Here is a 20,238-nt window from a genome sequence, read left to right on the forward strand (position 1 = left end):
ATGTTGTCCAATGGCAAGGCAGCTCTCAAGATACCAGCGGTCAGTACGTGGTGGGTATTATGATTATTGTTCATTTCTTTCAGGGGCAATCTGGAAGTGCAGAGGCAGAGGTTTGGAGGAATTTTAGGGGTCCACGCAATACACCCAGGAGGGAACAACACAGATCCCCTGAGTGGGGTTCAGGGAGCACCTCAGCAGCCCTGGCCCTTCCTGCTCTCTCAGTTGGGAGGGTCTCAATGCTGGGCTTTGTATTTTCAAAAGATGGCCCGGGCCTTCTTCAGAGAAGAGGAGGTGACAGACAGCATGATGATGGCTGATGAAGGTGTGGGATGATGAGCGGAGAGTCAGCTTGTACCAGAAACATCAACACTCAACCAATGCCTGGCTCTACTTCCTCACCTGTTTATCGATGACTAGGCTTTATCTAGTTTCAGGACTAGAGTAAAACACAAGGATTCAAAACAGAGTCACAGATGTAGAAAACAAACTTATGGTTACCAGGGGGGGAAAGTGGGGAGGGGAGAGGGATAAATTGGGAGATTGGGATTGACATATACACAACACTACCTATAAAATAGATTACTAATCAGGACCTACTGTATAGCACAGGGAACTCTACTCAGTACTCTGTAATGACCTGTATGGGAAAAGAATCTAAAAAAGAGTGGATTATATGTACATGTATAACTGATTCACTTTGCTGTACACCCGGAACTAACACAACATTGTAAATCAACTATACTCCAATAAAAATTTTTTAAAAACACACACAAGGATTCTCCAAAGATCTTCTGTTTGGAACTGATTCTTAGATCTTCTTCTGGGAATTGGGGGTGGGAGGAGAGAGAGTAAAGGAAACAGTGGGGTGGGGCGGGGGGACGTGCATAGGGAAATGAGCGCTTCATGGTGGAAGCACTGAAGCACCACAAAAGGAGTTCCATCGATCCTGGAGAAATCCCCGCAAGTCCCCTCCAGGAAAACTTCAAAACTCAGGACTGTCGATTCAGCGCACCTGAAAAAACCAGAGCAGATGGACGTCAGGACCCCGTTGGGATCCTGCAGCTCCATGGCTGCGGCCCCAGCAGTTTTGAGGGCAAACAGCTCACTCCAGAGTATTGATTCAGCCACAGCAAGGTGCAATCTGCTTAAAAAAAAAAAAAAAAGTCTGTTTGAGAAATAGACCCACAGACACAGAAAATAAAATTACGGCTACTGAAGGGGAAAGGGTGAGGGGAGGGATAAATTAGGAGTGTGGGGTTAACAGAGACACACAGATATATGATATATGTAAAAGAGATGAACAAAAGGGTCCTACTGTAAGCACAGTATTACTGTGCTCAATATTACTCAATATCTTGCAATAAACGATAATGAAAAAGAATCTGGAAAAGAAAATATATATGTATGTATGTATACGTATGTATGTGTGTATGCATAACTGAATCACTTTGCTGTACACCTGAAACCACCAACAATGTAAATAAACCATTCTTCAATTTTAAAAAATTAAAAATAATTTTAAAATAATTTTAAAGTCTGTGTATGTACAGCAACCCTACCCCGTCAAGCTGGGAAGACAAACAGCAGTTAAGTGTAGCCAGAGGCAACCCACCACATTGTCCCCAGCACGCAACTCCAGACATGGTCAGAAGCCTTTTACTGCCTGCGAGTTTTAGCACATGAGGGGGAAGCTTTTCAACTCAATTAGCATTCAATGGTCCTGATGCTCAATCACAGGGATCAGCTGTGAAGTTACTAAAGCCATTACCAGGGGCTGCAGTCGCCAGTTGAGTTTGAAATGTCAGTGCCTTTCCCCTGACACTACCTCCCCTCTTCCCACTGGCCCTCCTAATCAGAGGTCCTGATAATTTGGTAACCTTTCACAACAGCAGGGAGTCATCCTTCAGTCTTGGGATCAGGGACTTTGAAATACCCAAGGAGTCAATTACAGCTTGGCTCTGTCCCTGGGAAAAGAAAGCAGCATCCGAGAGGTGGAAGGAATTGGGGTCCTGGGCAACGCGGGCATGTGAGTTCCGAGGCGCCTTCTCCCAGATGGTGCCTGCATCCCACCAAAGCTTCCGAGGAGACCACAGCCTGTAGGGGGAGAAAGAAGAGCCTGGGAAGACCCAGCTCAAGGTTGCTATAAGCAAAAGAGAATATGAATGGAGAATTGTCTCGAATTAGAGGAGGATTGCAGGAATGTAACCCTTTGTATTCTAAAGATCTGACAGTGAATTGGTAGGTAGGTAGGACCTTGGCTAGTTGTTAATCAATACCCATTGGCCCTTTCTCTATGCTGCATCCAGATTCCCTTCGACAGCCCCCTTGCCTCTGGGTGGGGCCCTGGGACGAGCCCTGACCAGTGGACCATGCGCAGAAGTGGCTCTGTCCTCTCTGGGCAGAAGAGGCCAAGAGCGTGCGTGCCTTCTCCAAGCTCCCTGCTTCCAGCGCGGGGCTCTGAGGACCTGAGGAAGGTGACGCCACAATGTTGAAGGACCCTGAGTCCCTCACATCTGCAAAGAACAGAGTCTCCCACTCCAACCCTAGCCAGTAAATCGAGCAAGAAATAAAACTTGAACCTGTATGGATGAAGAATGTCGCCTGCCCTATCAGTCAACAGAGTGTTGCAGCCATCAAGCCATCATCAGCCATGGCAGCCATCCCCGATGGTGCACCCGGAGGGGATTCAGGATGGAGAAAAGCAGGATGCTGGCTCTAGATAGTTCAAATGCACATCAAAGGAAGGATTCCAATGAGCCCAGACTCCTGCCTCTTCCCATACATAGAAAAATGCTAAATTCATTAACTTGAGATGTCTGGTTTTTCTTTAATTAACAGTAATCTTTTGATGTTCCGACTACCTGGTTGTTTTGGGGTTTTATGTTTTGTTTTGTTTTGTTTTTGCAAAACTCCTATATGTCCTGGTTCCTCCCTTCCCTCTTCAGTGCAATCTCTCAGAGCGATCTGACACTGCTTCCCGGGCTTAAGTCCTCAGCAAGTCCACCAAAAAAAAGATGATTCTCAACTTTTAGTTGTGCATTTTTTTCAGTCAACACCTGCTAAGCCACTGAGATTTTAGGTTGTTTGTTAGTACAGCTACCATCCATTATCCTGGCTGACAAAATGACATAATCAGAATTACAAACAAAAATATCCATCATATATATATATATATATATATATATATATATATATATATATATATATTTATTTATTTATTTATTTATAAACAACAAAATAACTGAATTAACTGTCCAAAAAAGGGAGCTGGTTAAATGAAGGATGGTACACGATACAGCCATTAAGACACGTCTTTAAAATGATGCTAATGACATGGGGATACGATAAAAAGTGAACTTATTGTTTTTTATACTGCAGAGTAGTAACCAAAAAGTAATTGTAAAATAATTTAAGTACTTTGCTTAGAGTCTTTGAAGGGGATTTATAGATCACAGATTTTTTGTTTTTAATTCTCCCTTTCCCATCTTACCACAGCACTTGCTCCCACACTTCCTTCTTCAAATATTCTTGCACAAAATCCCCGCCACTAGCCTACTTACCTCTAGCCTCCCTTTCCTTTTTTCCCCAATACTGTACCCCCAAAACTAAAGGACAGTCCACCATGCAGAAAAGGAAGAATAGGTGGAAGGAGGGCAAGACTGCTAACAGTCACACATCAACAATGCTCACCCAGAACCTCTGGCAAAAGGAACTTCATTTTTCTACATCTTTCCAGAATCAGAATCTTGCTCACCTCTGGCCCAGGCTCAAAGGGAGCTCTTGTCATCAGAGAAAAATTAAGGAGTTCTCCACTGCCTGTGAAAGTAACTGAGGATGCTTTCTGATACACTGCAGGCACGGAGAGGGAGCATGTTTAACTTAGTCAAGGCCTCTTTCATGACATGGAAAGAAAAGAGGTCAAAGTTACATTAAAATGAAGAATCAAAGAGTTCTTTGATTTTTGAAAGAAATCATTAATTGCATGACTTTTGATCAGACTGCATGTCTTATCAAATCTGGAGCTCATACTTGCACGTGGATGAATAATACATGAGTCCCCACAAGATCCCTCTTCCTCTGCAGCCCCATGTTTTTCTCCCTTTGGCTGGTGACAGTGGTTTTTTTCCTCTACGTGAGTTGGATGGGTTGGGAATGTGTCACTTTGAAAAGAAGATGCCCTAACACCTGTCCATAAAAAAGGCAGAGTTCTGGTTACCTCAGCCCTCCCATCCATTCTGGGCACCAACTCAGGTCTCCAAAATGATCTTGTTGGCTGGGCCTTCACAGTAGATAGGTGTGAATTAAATGACGAAGCTCTGGGATGCGTCAGACAGAGGGGGCAAATCATAGTGTCTGATAGGACAGGTATTTTGCCTGTTTTTAAATTTCTACACAATGGGGGATCCTTTTGTAGGCTGACCCATCTGGAAGCTGCTTTCCCCCCCACCCCAGGTATCAAATTTAGCCTCAACAGAACATGGGCCCTCAGAGATGCCACAAACATAGAGACCCCAGAATGAGAAAAAGGAGAGCGCTGTAAACCTGGATCTCAAGGAGGACAGAAACAGGCATTTTGCAGACAGCATGAAAGGAAAGCACAGAAAATGACTCCACTTAAAACAGAATTTTGAGCTACAACAGCTCCGGGGACTTGAATTCTCTCCAGTTAGTAAATACATAGTTTGCACCATCTTACCACAGAATAATCTGAGGTAAGACGAGATACAGGGTACTAAAGATCGACAAAACCTAGATTTTGAGTAAGGAGGACTCTGAAATGGGCAAGAATAGAGACATTTGCACTCAATACAAAACGCTGAGAGTTTTGTCCACCCTTGTGAGGAAGGTGAGTATTAAGAACCTCAGTAAAGGGGCTTCCCTGGTGGCGCAGTGGTTGAGAATTTGCCTGCCAATGCAGGGGACACGGGTTCGAGCCCTGGTCTGGGAAGATCCCACATGCCGCGGAGCAACTGGGCCCGTGAGCCACAACTACTGAGCCTGAGCGTCTGGAGCCTCTGCTCCGCAACAAGAGAGGCCGCGATAGTGAGAGGCCCACGCGCCGCGATGAAGAGTGGCCCCCACTTGCCGCAACTAGAGAAAGCCCTCGCACAGAAACAAAGACCCAACACAGCCAAAAATAAAAATAATAAATAAATAATAAATAAAAAATTTAAAAACAAAACCAAAAATATAAAATCTGGGAAAAAGTTGAACACCTATATAACCCACTGCAGACTTTACAATTAGTTTTTTTTTTTTAATAAATTTAGTTATTTATTTTTAGGTGTGTTGGGTCTTCATTTCTGTGTGAGGGCTTTCTCTAGTTGTGGGGAGCAGGGGCCACTCTTCATTGCAGCGCGCGGGCCTCTCACTATCGCAGCCTCTCTTGTTGCGGAGCACAGGCTCCAGATGCGCAGGCTCAGTAGTTGTGGATCACGGGCCCAGCTGCTCCACGGCATGTGGGATCTTCCCAGACCAGGGCTCGAACCCGTGTCCCGTGCATTAGCAGGCAGATTCTCAACCACTGCGCCACCAGGGAAGCCCTACAATTAGTATTTTGAAAAAAACAAAACAAAACAAAAGAACCTCAGTAAAAATGACTTAAGAGTCTTCAATTAATCCTTTTTTTGTCTTAGTAAAAGTGGAGGGAGATAAACAACCTTAGTAATCGTTACGGATAATATCCGGACTATGGGTGTGTCATTGGCAATGATATTATAACCATTCCTGGAGTATTATAATGGGCTGGTCATTGTCAAGGGCACTTTCAAATATTGTGCTGCTCTGCCTGAGTGCACTGCAGTGTAGATGTGATGAGTCCCACTTCACAGAACATAAACTGAGACTCAGGAGAGGACATATGAGGAGGTAGAGAAGATGGCGGAAGAGTAAGACACGGAGATCACCTTCCTTCCCACAGATACATTAGAAATACATCTACACATGGAACTGCTCCTACAGAACACCCACTGAACGCTGGCAGAAAACGTCAGACCTCCCAAAAGGCAAGAAACTCCCCACGTACTTGGGTAGGGCAAAAGAAAAAAGAAATAATAGAGACAAAAGAATAGGGATGGGACCTGCGCCAGTGGGAGGGAGCCGTGAAGGAGGAAAGGTTTCCACGCACTAGGAAGCCCCTTCGCGAGCAGAGACTGCAGGTGGCAGAGGGGAGAAGCTTCAGAGCCACGGAGGAGAGCGCAGCCACAGGGGTGCGGAGGGCAAAGCGGAGAGACTCCCGCACAGAGGCTCGGCGCCGAGCAGCACTCACCAGCCCGAGAGCCTTGTCTGCTCACCTGCAGGGACGGGCAGGGGCTGGGAGCTGAGGGTCGGGCTTCGGTCGGATCATAGGGAGAGGACTGGGGTTGGCGGCGTGAACACAGCCTGAAGGGGTTAGTGCACCACAGCTAGCCGGGAGGGAGTCTGGGAAAAAGTCTGCAGCTGCCAAAGAGGCAAGAGACTTTTTCTTCCCTCTTTGTTTCCTGGTGCGCGAGGAGAGGGGATTCAGAGCACCGCCTAAATGAACTCCAGAGACGGGCGTGAGCCACGGCGATCAGCGCGGACCCCAGAGACAGGCATGAGACGCTAAGGCTGCTGCTGCCACCACCAAAAATCCTGTGTGCGAGCACAGGTCACTCTCCACAACGCCCCTCCCGGGAGCCGGTGCAGCCCGCCAGCCACGGCCAGGCTCCCGTGATCTGGGGACAACTTCCCCGGGAGAACGCACGGCGCGCCTCAGGCTGCTGCAATGTCACGCCGGCCTCTGACGCCGCAGGCTCGCCCCGCATCCGTACCCCTCCCTCCCCCCGGCCTGAGTGAGCCAGAGCCCCCGAAGCAGCTGCTCCTTTAACCCTGTTCTGTCTGGGCGGGGAACAGACGCCCTCAGGCGACCTACACGCAGAGGCGGGTCCAAATCCAAAGCTGAACCCCGGGAACTGTGTGAACAAAGAAGAGAAAGGGAAATCTCTCCCAGCAGCCTCAGAAGCAGCGGATTAAAACTCCACAAACAACTTGATGTGCCTGCAAATGTTGAATACCTGAATAGACAACGAATCATCCCAAATTCAGGAGGTGGACTTTGGGAGCAGGATATATTAATTTTTCCCCTTTTCCTTTTTTTGTGAGTGTATATGTATATGCTTCTGGGTGAGATTTTGTCTGTATAACTTTGCTTTATAATAGCTTTATTTTACTTCACTATATTTTATCTCTTTCTTTCTTTCTTTCTATTTTTTCTCTCTTTTACTCTGAGCCGTGTGGATGAAAGGCTCTTGGTGCTCCAGCCAGGCATCAGGGCTGTGCCTTTGAGGTGGGAGAGCCAACTTCAGGACACTGGTCCACAAGAGACCTCCCAGCTCCACGTAATACCAAACGGCAAAAATCTCTCAGAGATCTCCATCTCAACATCAAGACCCAGCTTCACTCCACGACCAGCAAGCTACAGTGCTGGACACCCTATGCCAAACAACTAGCAAGACAGGAACACAGCCCCATCCATTAGCAGAGAGGCTGCCTAAAATCATAATAAGGCCAGAGACACCCCATAACACACCACCAGACGTGGACGTGCCCATCAGAAAGACAAGATCCAGCCTCATCCGCCAGAACACAGGCACTAGTACCCTCCACCAGGAAGCCTACACAACCCACTGAACCAACCTTAGCCACTGGAGACAGATACCAAAAACAATGGGAACTACGAACCTGCAGCCTGTGAAAAGGAGACCCCAAACACAGTAAGATAAGCAAAATAAGATGACAGAAAAACACACAGCAGATGAAGGAGCAGGGTCAAAACACACCAGACCTAACAAATGAAGAGGAAATAGGTAGTCTACCTGAAAAAGAATTCAGAATAATGATAGTAAGGATGATCCAAAATCTTGGAAATAGAATAGACAAAATGCAAGAAACATTTAACAAGGACGTAGAAGAACTAAAGAGGAACCAAGCAACGATGAAAAACACAATAAATGAAATTAAAAATACTCTAGATGGGATCAATAGCAGAATAACTGAGGCAGAAGAACGGATAAGTGACCTGGAAGATAAAATGGTGGAAATAACTACTGCAGAGCAGGATAAAGAAGAAAGAATGAAAAGAATTGAGAACAGTCTCAGAGACCTCTGGGACAACATTAAATGCACCAACATTCGAATTATAGGGGTCCCAGAAGAAGAAGAGAAAAAGAAAGGGACTGAGAAAATATTTGAAGAGATTATAGTTGAAAACTTCCCTAATATGGGAAAGGAAATAGTTAATCAAGTCCTGGAAGCACAGAGAGTCCCATACAGGATAAATCCAAGGAGAAACACGCCAAGACACATATTAATCAAACTGTCAAAAATTAAATATAAAGAAAACATATTAAAAGCAGCAAGGGAAAAACAACAAATAACACATAAGGGAATCCCCTTAAGGTTAACAGATGATCTTTCAGCAGAAACTCTGCAAGCCAGAAGGGAGTGGCAGGATATACTTAAAGTGATGAAGGAGAAAAACCTACAACCAAGATTAATCTACCCAGCAAGGATCTCATTCAGATTTGATGGAGAAATTAAAACCTTTACAGACAAGCAAAAGCTGAGAGAGTTCAGCACCACCAAACCAGCTTTACAACAAATGCTAAAGGAACTTCTCTAGGCAAGAAACACAAGAGGAGGAAAACACCTACAATAACAAACCCAAAACATTTAAGAAAATGGGAATAGGAACATACATATCGATAATTACCTTAAATGTAAATGGATTAAATGCTCCCACCAAAAGACACAGACTGGCTGAATGGATACAAAAACAAGGCCCATATATATGCTGTCTACAAGAGACCCACTTCAAACCTAGAGACACATACAGACTGAAAGTGAGGGGATGGAAAAAGATATTCCATGCAAATGGAAATCAAAAGAAAGCTGGAGTAGCAATTCTCATATCAGACAAAATAGACTTTAAAATAAGGAATATTACAAGAGACAAAGAAGGACACTATATAATGATCAAGAGATCGATCCAAGAGGAAGGTATAACAATTGTAAATATTTATGCACCCAACATAGGAGCAACTCAATACATAAGGCAAATACTAACAGCCATAAAAGGGGAAATCGACAGCAACACAATCATAGTAGGGGACTTTAACACCCCACTTTCACCAATGGACAGATCATCCAAAATGAAAATAAATAAGGAAACACAAGCTTTAAATGATACATTAAACAAGAGGGACTTAATTGATATTTATAGGACATTCCACCCAAAAACAACAGAATACACATTTTTCTCAAGTGCTCATGGAACATTCTCCAGGATAGATCATATCTTGGGTCACAAATCAAGCCTTGGTAAATTTAAGAAAATTGAAATCGTATCAAGTATCTTTTCTGACCACAACGCTATGAGACTAGATATCAATTACAGGAAAAGATCTGTAAAAAATACAAACACATGGAGGCTACACAATACACTACTTAACAACAAAGTGATCCCTGAAGAAATCAAAGGGGAAATCAAAAAATACCTAGAAACAAATGACAATGGAGATACGACGACCCAAAACCTATGGGACACAGCAAAAGCAGTGCTAAGAGGGAAGCTTATAGCAATACAAGCCTACCTCAAGAAACAGGAAACATCTCGAATAAACAACCTAACCTTGCACCTAAAGCAATTAGAGAAAGAAGAACAAAAAAACCCCAAAGCTAGCAGAAGGAAAGAAATTATAAAGATCAGGTCAAAAATAAATGAAAAAGAAATGAAGGAAACAATAGCAAAAATCAATGAAACTAAAAGCTGGTTCTTTGAGAAGATAAACAAAATTGATAAACCATTAGCCAGACTCATCAAGAGAAAACGGGAGGAGACTCAAATCAATAGAATTAGAAATGAAAAAGGAGAAGTAACCACTGACACTGCAGAAATACAAAAGATAATGAGAGATTACTACAGGTAACTCTATGCCAATAAAATGGACAACCTGGAAGAAATGGACAGATTCTTAGAAATGCACAAACTGCCGAGACTGAACCAGGAAGAAATAGAAAATATGAACAGACCAATCACAAGCACTGAAATTGAAACTGTGATTAAAAACCTTCCAACAAACAAAAGCCCAGGACCAGATGGCTTCACAGGTGAATTCTGTCAAACATTTAGAGAAGAGCTAACACCTATCCTTCTCAAACTCTTCCAAAATATTGCAGAGGGAGGAACACTCGCAAACTCATTCTACGAGGCCACCATCACCCTGATACCAAAACCAGACAAAGATGTCACAAAGAAAGAAAACTAGAGGCCAATATCACTGATGAACATAGATGCAAAAATCCTCAACAAAATACTAGCAAACAGAATCCAACAGCACATTAAAAGGATTATACACCATGATCAAGTGGGGTTTATTCCAGGAATGCAAGGATTCTTCAATATACGCAAATCAATCAATGTGATACACCATATTAACAAACTGAAGAAGAAAAACCATATGATCATCTCAATAGATGCAGAGAAAGCTTTTGAAAAAATTCAACACCCATTTATGATAAAAGCCCTGCAGAAAGTAGGCATAGAGGGAACTTTCCTCAACATAATAAAGGCCATATATGACTAACCCACAGCCAACATTGTCCTCAATGGTGAAAAACTGGAACCATTTCCACTAAGATCAGGAACAAGACAAGGTTGCCCACTCTCACCACTATTATTCAACACAGCTTTGGAAGTGTTAGCCACAGCAATCAGAGAAGGAAAAGAAATAAAAGGAATTCAAATCGGAAAAGAAGAAGTAAAGCTGTCACTGTTTGCAGATGACATGATACTATACATAGAGAATCCTAAAGATGCTACCAGAAAACTACTAGAGCTAATCAATGAATTTGGTAAAGTAGCAGCATACAAAATTAATGCACAGAAATCTCTTGCATTCCTATACACTAATGACGAAAAATCTGAAAGTGAAATTAAGAAAACACTCCCATTTACCATTGCAACAAAAAGAATAAAATATCTAGGAATAAACCTACCTAAGGAGACAAAAGACCTGTATGCAGAAAATTATAAGACACTGATGAAAGAAATTAAAGATGATACAAATAGATGGAGAGATATACCATGTTCTTGGACTGGAAGAATCAACATTGTGAAAATGACTCTACTACCCAAAGCAATCTACAGATTCAATGCAATCCCTATCAAACTACCACTGGCATTTTTCACAGAACTAGAACAAAAAATTTCACAATTTGTATGGAAACACAAAAGACCCCCAATAGGCAAAGCAATCTTGAGAACAAAAAATGGAGCTGGGGGAATCAGGCTCCCTGACTTCAGACAGTATTACAAAGCTACAGTAATCAAGACAGTTTGGTACTGGCACAAAAACAGAAATATAGATCAATGGAACAGGATAGAAAACCCAGAGATAAACCCATGCACATATGGTCACCTTATCTTTGATAAAGGAGGCAAGCATATACAGTGGAGAAAAGACAGCCTCTTCAATAAGTGGTGCTGGGAAAATTGGACAGGTACATGTAAAAGTATGAAATTAGAACACTCCCTGACACCATGCACAAAAATAAACTCAAAATGGATTAAAGACCTAAGTGTAAGGCCAGACACTATCAAACTCTTAGAGGAAAACATAGGCAGAACACTCTATGACATACATCACAGCAAGATTCTTTTTGACCCAGCTCCCAGAGAAATGGAAATAAAAACACAAATAAACAAATGGGACCTAATGAAACTTAAAAGCTTTTGCACAGCAAAGGAAACCATAAACAAGACCAAAAGACAACCCTCAGAATGGGAGAAAATATTTGCAAATGAAGTAACTGACAAAGGATTAATCTCCAAGATTTACAAGCAGCTCATGCAGCTCAATAACAAAAAAACGAACAACCCAATCCAAAAATGGGCAGAAGACCTAAATAGACATTTCTCCAAAGAAGATATAGAGGTTGCCAACAGACACATGAAAGAATACTCAACATCATTAATCATTAGAGAAATGCAAATCAAAACTACAATGAGATATCATCTCACACCAGTCAGAATGGCCATCATCAAAAAATCTACAAACAATAAATGCTGGAGAGGGTGTGGAGGAAAGGGAACACTTTTGCACTGTTGGTGGGAATGTAAATTGATACAGCCACTATGGAGAACAGTATGGAGGTTCCTTAAAAAACTACAAATAGAACTACCATACGACCCAGCAATCCCACTACTGGGCATATACCCTGAGAAAACCATAGTTCAAAAAGAGTCATGTACCAAAATGTTCATTGCAGCTCTATTTACAATAGCCAGGACATGTAAGCAACCTAAGTGTCCATCATCGGATGAATGGATAAAGAAGATGTGGCACATACATACAATGGAATATTACTCAGCCATAAAAAGAAATGAAATGGAGGTATTTGTAATGAGGTGGATGGAGTTAGAGTCTGTCATACAGAGTGAAGTAAGTCAGAAAGAGAAAAACAAATACAGTATGCTAACACATATATATGGAATCTAAGGAAAAAAAAAAAAGGCCATGAAGAACCTAGTGGCAAGACAGGAATAAAGACACAGACCTACTAGAGAAGGGACTTGAGGATATGGGGAGGGGGAGGGGTGAGATGTGACAGGGTGAGAGAGTGTCATGGACATATATACACTACCAAATGTAAAATAGATAGCTAGTGGGAAGCAGCCGCATAGCACAGGGAGATCAGCTCGGTGCTTTGTGACCACCTAGAGGGGTGGGATGGGGAGGATGGGAGGGAGGGAGATGCAAGAGGGAAGAGATATGGGAACATATGTATATGTATAACTGATGCACTTTGTTATAAAGCAAAAACTAACACACTATTGTAAAGCAATTATACTTCAATAAAGATGTTTTAAAAAAAAAAAGAAATACAGTATTCTAAGTGTTAAAAAAAAAAAGAGAGGATATATGATGCTTTAAAACACCAAATACAGAAAAATTTAAAGAAAACAATGTCCCGTAGTCAAATCAGTACTGTTATTTTAATCACTTTTTCTGCACTTGTATTATTAAAATTTTAACAAAATGAAATACTCCATCTAGTATTTTGTGCCCTGCTTTTACACTACATCTTCCCACCATTAAATATTCTTGGAGAAAATCATTTTTAATGAATGAACTGTTTTCCATCTTTTAAAAAAACATCTTTATTGGAGTATAATTGCTTTAAAATGGTGTGTTAGTTTCTGCTTTATAACAAAGTGAATCAGCTATACATACACATATATCCCCATATCTCCTCCCTCTTGCGTCTCCCTCCCACCCTCCCTATCCCACCCCTCTAGGTGGTCACAAAGCACCGAGCTGATCTCCCTGTGCTACGCGGCTGCTTCCCACTCGCTAGCTATTTTACATTTGGTAGTATATATAAGTCCATGCCACTCTCTCACTTCGTCCCAGCTTCCCCTTCCCCTTCCCCGTGTCCTCAAGTCCATTTTCTACGTCTGCGTCTTTATTTTCCATTCTTAAGTTGGGCCATCAGTTATTTAACCAACCCCCTATTGTGGGATTTTTAGGTAGCTTCTAATATTTTTTCTATTACACTACTGGCTGAGATGAATATTCTTGAACATAAGTCTTGTACATAAATTTGACTTTCACCTTAGGATAAGATCCTAAAAGCAAAATTACTGGCTCAAAGTGTATGAACATTTTAAGGCTGTTGATACACAAATTGCCAAATTACCCTCCAGAAGGTTCGCACCAATTTCCATCCCCATCAGCAGCAACAGATGAAAACGGCCTTTTCCTTACATCCTTAGCAGCAAATTTTGTGCATTCTTAAAATTTTCTACCAATTAGATGAGAAAAAAAAATTGATTTATAACTTGCATTTCTTTCTTAGGTAGTGAAGTTGAACATCTTCCCATATTTATTGGGGATAAGCTTCTGTTCTATGGTGAATGCCCTGTCGCATCTTCTACCCGTGTATCTATCACTGTGTTGGGAGATGCTGGGATGCAGAACCTTCTTCGGTGCCTGGTGTGGTTCTGCTCCTGCTGACACAGAGTCCTCTTTCAGTGGAAGATGGCTGCTCCTTAGCACTGAGAAAAGTCAGCACCCCTACAGCCTGCCATGGGCCTGGAAGTGATGTCTCAGGGGCTCTGGGGAATTACATTCAGGTCCCTGGATTTAGCAACTCACCAGCAACCAGAACTGGTACTTCAGGACTAAATGACTCTGCAGTGTATCAGTTCTCATGAACTTGACCTTCTTCCCACCTTTTCACCCAGTGACTGAATCAGGCCAAGCTGCGGTGGAGACACAGCTTTGTCTCTCTTCTCCCGGGAGTGGGACTGAAAAGCCAGTACAGAGCAGATCATCCCTGCAGACACTCGCTGGGTGACCCCGGGGCACAGCAGGAGGAAAGAAGGGTGATCATCCTCACCCTTCTTGGAGGGTAGAGCCACGTTCCAAAAAAAGATGCAGTAAGCACGAACCACACAACAACCCAGATGAACTTGAACTCAGCAGTTGGAATGAATAACCCCTCCTTTCTGCAAGTCACTGCTCACCCTGTGCCTCTCTCCATTGGTGAGTGGTTCCTTCTGACTTGAAATCACTACTGGTGACTTACCACTGCTGGTGCTTTACATTGTTGTTTCCCCCACGAGAATGTCAAGTTCAGGGCATCCAGTTCCTCCGCGTGAAACCCTTCATAGCTGCTATGGGTGAACGGATGAGTGAGAGATAAATGAACAAAACAATTTTTCCCTAGCACTTCCATGCTGTTTCTAAATGACAGATTTCCACAGCTCCCTCCGCCATACAACCACAGACTCTTTGAAGACATTTCTCTCTCTCCCTGCATGCCTGGCACAAAGGGGGATAAATGCTAATCGAGGGAATGAATGAACCAAACCTTATCTGGACCACGATAACGCCTACTTGAGCTCATCTTTCTTTTTTTTTGATGTTTTAGTTTAAATATTATTTCCTGCCCCCAAACATCCATTAAGCGCCCAGGAGAAGGAAAAGGGGATGTGACTAGCAATAGAGAGAAATTTTCTTCACAACAATGGCCATGGCAAGCTCAGGCACTTTTGGTGAAATCTCTCTGGGAAGTACTGGCAGAGGAATAAAAGGCAAACTGACACAGAATTATTGCTTGATGTGCATTTCCAGGCTCTGCCTTCTTTCTCATCTCTTGGTAGCAGGCGGAGGAAGAGGAGAAAAGGTTAAACTTTTTGATAAACCGGCAGAATAAGCTTATCACATCCTCTCACTATCTCTGCATAGGTTCTAGTCTCTGCAGCATTATATAAGCTTTGCCCAAAGTAATGAACAGTTGAAAGTCACATGTAATACTTCACCAAACAACTTAAAAATGCTTGCACACCGGAAAGGATTAAGTTGCAGAGAACACAAATGGACCCAGAGCAACCTTTGCCAAAAGAGAATATTGTGCTAAATGTACAGCCATAGCTCTTTTCCATATGAAGAAACAGTCAGAAGGATAAAAGAACTTGGTCAAAATCACACAAGTAAGTAGGACAGAATCTGGTCTGTCTGTCTCTCCCAAGGGTTGTGTTCTTTAACCACCGTGCTAGCTTTTCTCAAATCTGATTCATGCATAGAATAACTCTACCCCTCTATTTGCCTTGAATATTCCCTGTTTCAACGTATGCCTGCTGCAGTTTTTCACATTGCCCACTTTGACTCCCAAAAGCAACCGAGAATACACAATAATTTGGTCACTCTATCCACGGACCACTGTGGTGGGAATGCCCAGGAAGCTTATGAAAAGTGCAGCTTCCAGAGCCCTACTCCAGATCTAGATAAGTTTTCTGAGGGTTGGCTCAAGAATCCAGATACAAGTCTTTTGAAGTGGTTTTGTGGAACCCCCCAGGTGAGTCTCTCACTCTCTTAAGTTAATAAACCATTTATTCTGCCTCCCGCAGATGCCCAGCCAGGTCCTGTTAAGGTAGGAGTCCCCGCACCACATCAGAGGGATGCTCCCAGCCAAGTCATCTCTGGAGCCTTGGAGAAACTGGATGGTCTCGTGCTGGCCCACCTGCCATGACAAACCTCCTCCAGAGCATTCCCCTTCCAATTTTACCTTCTACCACTCCCAAAGGCAGTCTGCTCCAATGAGACCAGACTTTGTCTGTCCTAACGTGCACCCGCTCATTCAAGCAGTTTAGGAATACAAGGTGCTGTGGTTCTCAACCAGGGTGGCCCAACCTCTAAAAGAGTAGTCCAAGCAGTGTCTACCTCCTGGGCACATCCCCTCGGCGACAGCCCCAGTAAACGAATGTCCCATCCTTGCTTTTCAAAGGTCGGCAACAGGGAGTCCCCTCCTAAAGAAGGTTCTCTCGCATTGCCACACTCTCAAAGGCTGCCCCCAGTGTGCTTCCTTCCTGTGGGCCTGATCAGGCTAAGGGCAGAGTTGTCTCTTTCCTTGTCTGAGTCGGACCAAATCGTCTTAGTAACACCTCTTCACAGTGGTGACCGTGTGTTTCACGGGGGCTGCTGCTGAGCCTTTATCTCATCCTTTCATGGTGGAGAGAGGGAGGATTATAATGATTTTTACTTCTAGGGGAGAGGGGAGTGTAATGATTATGTTGTCATTTTGTATTATGTCCTTTGGTCATGAACTTGTTTTGAATTTCATATGAAAATGGGCCCACCATTCCCACTTTGTGAGGTCATTCAGCACCCTCATTTTGCACCTTTAACATCTCTCTCAGTATCACTTGGAAATGTTTGAAATGGCATGAGCTTGTCCTCACATTCCTATCAGCTGTAAATCCGGAGCCCCAACATGAACCTAACCATTGAGCAGAACACCTCTCCACTACCTGTGTAACACCGGGTAGGCCCCTTCACCTCTTGGTTTTCTTCAGTCCTCAGTTGTGAAAATGTAAGGGTTCTATGAATTTATATTTGGGGCAGGACAAGGGCGAGGAGAGTGTGTCTTTGCTTTTATTCTTCCAAACTGGAATGTCTTCCCTCTCTTCCCCATGGGTCCAAATCTCACTTGTCCTTCAGGCCCACTGCCAAGGAGCCTTCCCTGATTCCCCAGTCCGCACAAATCTCTGCCTCTTAGGGTCAGTGCCATACAACCTAGCTCTCTCTTACGTTAATCTTGCCAATCTCAGAATGTGGGTCTCTCTTGTCCTCCTGGGGCCCCTGGGGCTGTGCCAGCCCACCGGCACGCCCCACGTGGGATGTCTGCTAGACTAGGGCATGGGTGGGGAGGCCCAGGTGTGAGGGGCCAGGCAGAGTACCTCTGCCCTCCCCCTGCTCTCCTCCACAAAACTGCCCCTCCTCCTGAAGCCTCACCCCCAAGTCACAGGTTCCTTATTATGACCTCACTGGGTAGTGATGACCTCACCGGCCTTCTCACAGTTTCCATGGCAGCGTAACTGCCAACGTGCTGCCCTCAGAGAAACTTCCCTGACAGTTCTCCACCAGAAGTTCTCCAACTTCTTTGGTTGTCTGAGGGAGAATGTGTGACCGGATCCTCTATCTTTACTCGAACCTGTGCTCTGTTCCGTGGCTGGGCAGTGCGGCAGGTACACCGAGACCGGGCATCTCTAGAGGAGCCATGGTGTACACACCACCTCACCTGGCTGCCTCATGTTCCTGTGGGGCTTGCCCACTACGTATACCTGAGCGCGTTCCCAGCTGTAAGTAATACCAGTGACCTGGGACACCTTCAGGGACCCACAGTGCTCACTGCTGAGGACAAGTGAAAGGTCATCCCTGGACAAGTGTGCAGGATGGTCCTGATCTTTATAAATGTAGCTTCCCCTTTGGGCTACAGGATGCTTCCATTCAGACCCTTTCCTGATTGGCCTCTTAGCAAAAGACAAGTGCATTTTTGTTGGCAAATGGGAAATGGAGCAGTTTGAGGAAGAGGGCCACTCTTGAAACACACCTTCAAACCCAGGCACCTCTGTGCTGTCACGTAGACATCTACATCGGTGCCCTCAGACACATCCCATCCTGAGCTGCTGAGTACTAGGGGAGAGGGTGGTGCCATATTGATGGGAAGACCGGAAGAACCAAGAGGGGTGTTGAAGTGCTAACGAGACTGGAGAGCTGAGGAGATGGTGTCCCAGGAGGCTGGGTTGATGTGAGCCTAGACTTGGTACTCAGAACGCGGTTCTCAGTCTCCTGATCACTCTGCCTCAGTATTTGGCCTTGTTCTAATCTACATAAAAGTATCAGAGGGCTAGAGTTCAGTGTGGTTGAAACAGGCAGTATAAATGGGGCCCAAGAGGGGTTGCCAAGGTGGGAGGGGTCCTTCACCAATTTATATTAGATTAGTTTTTTCCAAAACTTGAAAGACATTTCCATTAAAGCCTCAGAAGTGACAGACTGCAAGAAATATTTTCTCTGTTGTGGAAGGGAGAGATGGAGAGGCTCATGATTGCAATGACTTTCGGGTTCTACTGTTTTCCCTGGAAACGGTGAAGAGACTTCCTCATGTGCTGCAGCCGTAGGCTCTAGGAATTGCTTTTGCAGCCAGTGTCCCTTCTCTAGGGACTCATAGAGGTGATGGGCCAAGGCTGTGTTTTGGATGTCAAGTAGATTAAAGGTCTTCAGCCAGAAACTGGGAGAGACATGAGAGAGGGCAATTCTGGCAGGAGGCTGTGTACAGCAGAAGTGACTGATCAGTTCTGATTTTCTTTGCAGCAGCAGTGGCTCCCGTTTCTCCCCCTACCCCTAGTCACTACCATGTCCTCTACCGAGGGTGTGGAGAAACGCAGTTGGGCTGGCATGGGGAGACATACTGCCTGGTTGGTAGCTATCAGGCCTATGGGGATGTTCCTTTGGCCACGCCAGCAAAGGTGGAAGCAGAGAAGCCAGTCCCCAGACGTGCTCCCAAGAGAAAGCACTCTCCGGAAAAGTCGCACAAAGATCTGGGTTGCTCCAGACCCAAAATCCGGCAATTGGAGCACGGTGCCAGGAGGTAGACCCCACAGAATCCTGCTGGCTGAGCCATTCTGAAGAGAGGGCAATGGTTTAACTGCCTAAGGCAGCGAATGCCTCTTCCTGCCGTGACCCACCCCGTCCCCCGACTGCCCACTGCCACAGATCACAACCTGCGGCGTTCTGTTTGAGCCTTCCTCAGCCAGGAGCCTCCTTCCACACTAAATGGCCATAAGCAAGGAGCCTCAGAATCTGACGTTTGAAATGAGAGTCTGCCCTGAACATCCGTGGGCTGAAGCTGGCCTGGAAGAAAACGTGACGTTCCTCTGCTCAATCCTCAGGGGCCCCTTTGTCAGCTGAAGACAGAAAAGTCTGCACTCTGCGAGCTGAGGAGGATGCGGGAGCAGAGACAGGGTGCAGAGAAGCCTTAGCAGTCTACCACATGGGCTCCTGCTCTGAGCCATTGTCAGCGGCCACCACCACAAACCAGGGGGGAGCTGGGTTTTTTGAAACTGAAAGCAGCAATCTGTGGCTTCCCAAAGAGCCTCCTGCCTGGGGTCTCAGGAGGCAGGATAGAGAGACCCAGGAAGACCTGCTCCCTGAAGCAAGAACAGGATGGAGAGTCAAGCAGCATGCACCCTGCCCCGAGGTTCACATGCTCCTTTATTCCCAGCCCTTTCTGTCCCCAGGGGTTCCCTTACTGCTCAATGTTTCTCTGTAACAGACTTCTAGGGTCGCCAGTGCTCACACTTAGGTCACTACCCCTGTGCTAGGCACTCCTGCTACCCAGGAAAGGTTCCAAAGGTGGAACAGCTCCAGGGGTGCCAGGGATCAGAGCAAAAACTTGAGAGGCTGGGGATGAAGGAGTTTGGGCACAGTCCCTAAAGCATCTCAGTGGTTGAGCTTCTGTGAGAAAGCACATCCCCTGTGTGTGTGTGTGTGTGTGTGTGTGTGTGTGTGTGTGTGTGTGTGTTGGGGGGACGGGGTCCCCAGAGGAGGCAGCTAGGGGGAGGGCCTGAGGCTGGAAATGGGGAATGGCATGCGGCCTGTGAGCAAGCACAGGCACTTAGCCCTTGAGGTTTCTCGGAAAGCTAGAGCCACAAGGGCCACGAGGTAAGGCAAGTGTAGCAGCAGAACCCAGGTGCCAGGTCTTTCCTCAGAACCTATACTTGTTCACGAGGCCAGGCCTTCCACGCTGAGGTAGGAGGGATCCTGGCCAGAAGGTTGGCCAGCAGCTCTGGGAAGAAGGTTGCTGCGTTGGGGGCTCTGCTGCCATGGAAATGACTTCATTTCCTTCCACTCAAATAGCCTACTGACTGGGTTC

General features: G+C 44.9%; 1 protein-coding gene across 1 annotated transcript; it reads left to right on the top strand.

Moving 5' to 3' along the window:
• Positions 1–17,484: 17,484 nt before the first annotated feature.
• LOC132356486 (DPEP2 neighbor protein-like) lies at positions 17,485–18,958 on the top strand. The gene is made up of 2 exons (XM_059909336.1): positions 17,485–17,551; positions 18,678–18,958. Exons 1-2 carry the CDS (start codon positions 17,485–17,487, stop codon positions 18,956–18,958), a joined length of 348 nt encoding a protein of 115 aa, XP_059765319.1.
• The last annotated feature ends 1,280 nt before the right edge of the window (positions 18,959–20,238 follow it).

This window comes from Balaenoptera ricei, chromosome 21 (assembly GCF_028023285.1).
Source record: "Balaenoptera ricei isolate mBalRic1 chromosome 21, mBalRic1.hap2, whole genome shotgun sequence".
Classification (NCBI taxonomy): domain Eukaryota; kingdom Metazoa; phylum Chordata; class Mammalia; order Artiodactyla; family Balaenopteridae; genus Balaenoptera; species Balaenoptera ricei.

Bases quoted from the DNA above. Each gene is read 5' to 3' on its own strand.
- LOC132356486 (XM_059909336.1), top strand. From the start codon at position 17,485: ATGTGTGACCGGATCCTCTATCTTTACTCGAACCTGTGCTCTGTTCCG. The intron at 17,552-18,677 runs GTACACCGAGAC...TTTTCTTTGCAG, and splicing joins GTGGCTGGGCAGTGCGGCAG to CAGCAGTGGCTCCCGTTTCT.